At 39.4% G+C, this 6,000-nt stretch overlaps 1 protein-coding gene across 1 annotated transcript in view; it reads right to left on the bottom strand.

The window, feature by feature from the left end:
* Positions 1 to 235: 235 nt before the first annotated feature.
* The window catches only part of DNAL1 (dynein axonemal light chain 1), a 41,340-nt gene continuing 35,575 nt past the window's right edge, over positions 236 to 6,000 (bottom strand). Inside the window, exon 8 of the mRNA XM_012438183.2 lies at positions 236 to 2,267. Coding sequence (XP_012293606.1) covers positions 2,227 to 2,267 — 41 coding nt within the window. The 3' untranslated portion in view covers positions 236 to 2,226. The remainder of the gene's footprint in view (positions 2,268 to 6,000) is intronic.

Here is a 6,000-nt window from a genome sequence, read left to right as displayed (position 1 = left end):
TATATCAGCTAAATTTGTACCAGTAAAGGATAATTTAGGGAATGATTTGAGAGAATATCCTACATTTCTTCATACATCCCAACTTCCGTTTTCTAATGGTGTGGGTTCCATGAACAGGGATGCATAGAAGTCATTCAAATATTTGTTGAATGATATGGAATATGAATTTACATGAAATGGACAGAGAAAAGTATCTTACATTTCTGAAAACTACTTGTAATTAAAGTCACTGAGAAACAAGGAGAATCAGTTTCTATATTACAGAATTCAGAAAAAAACACCAATGCTCTAAGCCATTTTACAAATAAATTCAATATGAAATCATTTACTTCCTATTATATTCACTTCCAGGGTTACTTTTAGAAAACATACTCATAACAACATTACTTCAAGTTTGCCTACTGGATGAAGTGCAAACTTTAAGAAGATCATCTTCCCTCTCAGTTTATAGACGTTTAACATCACCAAGAAGAATGAAGGCTCATTGCCTATGGTTCATAAAAGAAAGGTCCAAAGGCTTTGAGTGCATAAACCAGCTAGAGTAGGGTAAGGTTTCTTCCTATCAGATTGTAAAAAAAGAGAGAAAAGAAAGCTGAAAGGATGTTAGACCAAGTTTTCCCCTTGTTTGTATTTAGAGTTGATTGTCAAAGCAGTGGTCCCTTTTGATCAGAGTGACTTAGAAAAATCAAGTAATTCCTACATAAATGATAGCTGAAATCTTCTGAAACCCAGGACTACTTATGCAATCACTTTTAAAAATGATTCTCCCCCTTTTCACTGTGATTTTATGCAAGTAAAATCACACAGGTAGATGGGGAACAAGAATCAACCGTCTCTGAGGGACTTTAGGCACAATTTGGCAGAGGGTCCTGACTTCTTTTCTGCAATCTATTAGTGATTCAGCCATGGCCTCCTACGGACTTCATCTGCTCACTGACTACAATGTCTTACATTTTCCTGAAAATTTTTTTTACATGATAAATTCTAATCTCTCCATCTAACTATTGCTTTACAATTTTGAGGTTAAACCACCTACATTGCTTTATGTAGGAGACAATCCTCAAACCTATTGCCATTTGCCTAGGATCTCATAATGAAACATCTCTCTTCCCTTCACACCCACATATATAATACATTTTAAGAGCTGTTTAACTTAGAACTTCTCAAAAAATATATTTTGAAATACTAAGTTTCATCATACCCTTACTTATAACCATGACAATCACTTCTCCCAACGAGGGTCACCAGACCAAATCACTAGGGTAAATTTTGACATACATCAATGGCCAGCATTTAGGCTAGGAATTCATATATAACTAATGATTTAAACATATAAGGAACTATAAAACCAAAATGCGTGCTTAAGGCCAGCTCCACGAGTAACATGGCCACATTATTGGTCAAAGAAATGATCATGACAGCCATTTTAACCACTGACTTAGATCACAAAATGACTGACTGTACACAGTGACTCAGGTGGCCATGCATATAAAAACAACCTAAATTCCAGTTGACAATGTGCACATTTTTGGAAAAACAAGTATAATCTAGACTAGAAGGTCTGTAAGATATTAATTTTTCCTTTTTTCACCATATCTTTTCCGATTGAATTTTGGAGCCTTGGCTCTATGGCTGCTATATTTCTTTTTTCTTTTTTTTCTTTTTTTAGTATTTATCTATTTCTAAGAGGAGCTCTTCCATCACCATGCTGCCTTCAGAGCTAAAGTCATGATATATTTGTGCTTCTGAATTGTAAGGAGACAGACCTTCAGGAAAGATGTTCTAAATTTTCAAATGCATATCTTTTAAAATGTCTAACTTAAAAAAATGAACAAACTGAAAAAAGAACATTTGTTCATTTGTTATTAAAAATGACTGGTCTACAGGAAAAAAGATAAAGAAAAAAACAAAAAAGAAAGACAAAAAAATGACTGGTCTACAAAGGTTTTAGTAGATGGGGCTATACAGTATATAACTGAGACCGAAGACAAAAACTGAAAATTTGTGGTTTCTAAAAAGAGGAATAGGATATATTAGGTTGGCATTACCAGTTTTGGGGAGAAACACTGAATAAGTTAAGGGGGAGAAAAAGATGAGAATGAGTGATCTGTTTTATCTTAAGAAACTTTTGTTCCATACAGAACCTTTAAAATAGACAATTATATAAAATGAATCTATTGTTCTTATGACATTTAAATAAGTTAACACAAAGTGGAAAAGGTGGCATTAGTTATCTTCTTCCTCATCCTCCTTAATTACTGGAGTACCTAAAATGAAAAAGAAAATTAGTACTGGTCATTCTCAACAAATTGCTAAAATTCTAGATGAAAATATTTTCCTGGCCAGGCATGGTTGCTCACGCCTATAATCCCAGCACTTTGGGAGGCTGAGGCAGGTGGATCACCTGAGGTCAGGAGTTTGAGACCAGCCTGGCCAACATGGTGAAACCCATCTCTACTGAAAATACAAAACTTAGCTGGGGCATGGTGGCAGGCAGTTGTAATCCCAGTTACATGAGAGGCTGTGGCAGGAGAATTGCTTGAACCTAGGAGGCAGAGGTTGCAGTGAGGTGAGATTGCACCATTGTACTCCAGCCTGGGCGACAAGAGCAAAACTCTGTCTCAAAAAAAAAAAAAAAAAAAAAGAAGAAAATATTTTCCTGTTAACCTGAGAAGCTGAGATACTATGAAGTGTGCCATAATAAAAATAATTTCACAAAATAATCTCTTTAATTTCAAATTCTCTAAAAAGCTTCTCAGGAGAATTCTCAAATGGTTTAGTATGAATATTAAGCCCCTAACTGCCAAATTGCAAATAAAAATGCCTATGGCCAGGCATGGTGGCTCACTGCCTGTAATTTCCAGCACTTTGGGAGGCCAAAGTGAGAGGAGCACTTAAGCCCAGGAGTTGGAGACAAGCCTGGGCAACACAGCAAGACCCCATCTCTACAAAAAATAAAAAAATAAAAAAATAGCCAGGCATGGTGGTGTGAACCTGTAGTCTCCAGCTACTTTGGAGGCTGAGGTGGGAGAATCACTTGAGCCTGGGAGGCCAAGGCTGTGGTGAGCCGTGATTATGCCACTGCATTCCAGCCTGGGTGGCAAAGTGAGACACAGTCTCAAAATAAAATAAAATAAACCAACAAGTACCAAGCAGAAAAATAAAGTGAGTTCTGTACACATTGAAAACTTTCTGCCAGGTGCGGTGGCTCACGCCTGTAATCCCAGCACTTTGGGAGGCTGAGGCGGATGGATCACCTGAGGTCAGGATTTCGAGACCACCCTGGCCAACATAGTGAAACCCTGTCTCTACTAGAAATACAAAAAATTAGCTAGGCACCTATAATTCCAGCTACTAGGAAGGCTGAGGCAGGAGAACACTTGAACCCGGGAGGCGGAGGTTGCCGTGAGCCAAGATCATGCCACTGAACTTCAGCCTGGGCAACAAGAGTGAGACTCTGTCTCAAAAAAAAGCTTTCTATGTTAAGCATAAAGAAATATTCTTCATTTCCCACAATAAAATGTGTAATCACAGTATTGTAAAAAATCTGAACTCCTCTAATTGTTTAATGACCTCCCCTAGTTGCTGAACACTGGGGAGATATTGAAAAAAATAATCACTGTAGAGAAAACAAAACATATCTCTGGTTCTTACTGGGCCAAGGGCCACCCATTTCTGAGCTTTAGCATTTAAAGCCAGTCTGACCCCTAGCATTTAAAGCCAGTCTGACCCCAGCTGACTACTCAGTCTTAACTATTCAGGCATTTACCTAGCACTCCAGCTAACCTAATCAATTCACTGTCTCCCAAACTCATCTTGCACACTTTTACCTCTGGACAACTGGTTAACAAAGTTCCTTCATTTTTTCCCCCTTTTCTTTTCTCTTCTCTCTTCCTTTCTTTTCTTTTCTTTTTTTTTTAGATGAGACTTCCTATGTTGCCCAGGCTGGACTTGAACTCCTGGGCTCAAAGGATCTTTATGCCTCAGCTTCCTGAGTACCTGGGTCTACAGGTGCATGCCACCACACCCAGCTTAAAATTCCTTCATTTTGTAATGTCCTCCTCAATTCTCCTCCCATCTAAACCCTACCCTTTATTAAGAACTAACTCCAGTGCCTCATTTCCTCAGTGATACCTTCCAAGACTTCCACGTTCTTTATGGCAGTAAACATAATTTGACCTCTCTGTACACCCCACAGCATCTGTTTGTGGGACAAGTGAACTTTTTGTTGACACGCAACATACAAAGTATACAAATTATAATGTACCGATTGATAAATGTTCATAAGGTGAACAAAAGCTAGTTACTAGCACCCAGATTTAAGAAAGAAAAGATTATCAGAACCTTAAAACTGCCTCAGGCCCCCTGCCAGTCACTACACCCACAAAAGATATATTCTATCCTAATATCTAACACCATAGCCCATTTTCCTTGTTTTTTTTTTTTTTTTTTTTTTTTTTTTTTTTTTTTTTTTTTTTGAGACGGAGTTTCGCTCTTGTTACCCAGGCTGGAGCGCAATGGCGCGATCTCGGCTCACTGCAATCTCCGCCTCCTGGGTTCAGGCAATTCTCCTGCCTCAGCCTCCTGAGTAGCTGGGATTACAGGCACGCGCCACCGTGCCCAGCTAATTTTTTTTTGTATTAGTAGAGATGGGGTTTCACCATGTTGACCAGGATGGTCTCGATCTCTTGACCTCGTGATCCACCCGCCTCGGCCTCCCAAAGTGCTGGGATTACAGGCTTGAGCCACCGCGCCCGGCCTTTTGTTTGTTTTTTAAGACGAGGTCTTGCTCTGTCACCCAGGATGGAATGCAGTGATGTGATCACAGCTTACTACAGTCTCAAACTCCCATACTCAAGCAATCTTCTCGCCTCAGCCTCCCAAATAGGATCACAGGAATGATATAGCATGTACTCTGTATCTGGCTTCTGTTTTGTTTTGTTTTGTTAAGATGTAATCTTGCTTTGTTGCCCAGGCTGGAGTGTGGTGGCGTGATCTTGGCTCACTGCAACCTCTGCCTCCCAGGTCCAAGTGATTCTCCTGCCTCAGCCTCCTGAGTAGCTGGAATTACAGGAGTGTGCCACCATGCCTGGCTAATTTTTTTGCATTTTTAGTAGAGATGGGGTTTCACCATGTTGGTCAGGCTGGTCTCAAACTCCTGACCTCGTGATCCGCCTGCCTCGGCCTCCCAAAGTGCTGGATTACAGGCATGAGCCACCATGCCCCACCTGGCTTCTTTTATTCAATATTATATTTGTATGATTCATCCATGTTGTCTAAAATTGTAGTTCATTCATTTTTATTGCTGTTTAATATTCCATTGTATGACTATGCCATAATTTATCTATCTATTCTATTGTTCAAAACATTTAAGTTGTTTCTAATTTTTAGCTACTAAAATATTGCTACTATAAACATTCTCATAGGTATCTTTTGGTAAACATACTCACCCTTTTCTTTGGGGTATGTAGTTAGGAAGGAAATTGCTGAGTCACAAGGAATGTACGTGTAGAGCTTTTGTAGTTAATGCCAATTTCCCAAATATACCAAGTTACATTACCATCCTACACAGTTTGAGAGTTGCCTCACATCCTTACTAGCATTTGGTATTGTCTGTCTTTCTCACTTTAGATTTTAAAGATCCCTCAGTTTTGCTTATGAGCAATGGAAGAGAAACAAAAACAGGCAAGTTTGCAGCCGTGGCCATCTCTATTCTGGTCTATCCCACTGGTTTAGAAGAGACTGAGGTGGTTCTTCTAGGGCCTGTTCAGATTGACAAGAAGTCAATACTTGGTCCAAAAGGCCATAAGGTAGCTTGATCTATTCAAATTCTACATGGAGGGTTCTATTTTATTCTTTTTTGTTTTGTTTTGTTTTGAGATGGAGTCTCACTCTGTTGCCCAGGCTGGAGTGCAGTAGCATGATTCGGCTCACTACAACCTCTGCCTCCCAGGTTCAAGTGATTCTCCTGCCTCAGCCTCCTAAGTAGCTGGGATTACA

The sequence above is a fragment of the Aotus nancymaae genome, unplaced genomic scaffold, assembly GCF_030222135.1.
Source record: "Aotus nancymaae isolate 86718 unplaced genomic scaffold, 86718_ANA_hifiasm-v0.15.2.pri h1tg000011l, whole genome shotgun sequence".
In the NCBI taxonomy this organism is placed as follows: Eukaryota; Metazoa; Chordata; class Mammalia; order Primates; family Aotidae; genus Aotus; species Aotus nancymaae.
Note: the sequence above shows the minus strand (reverse complement) of the source record. Positions and strands in the feature narration are given on the sequence as shown.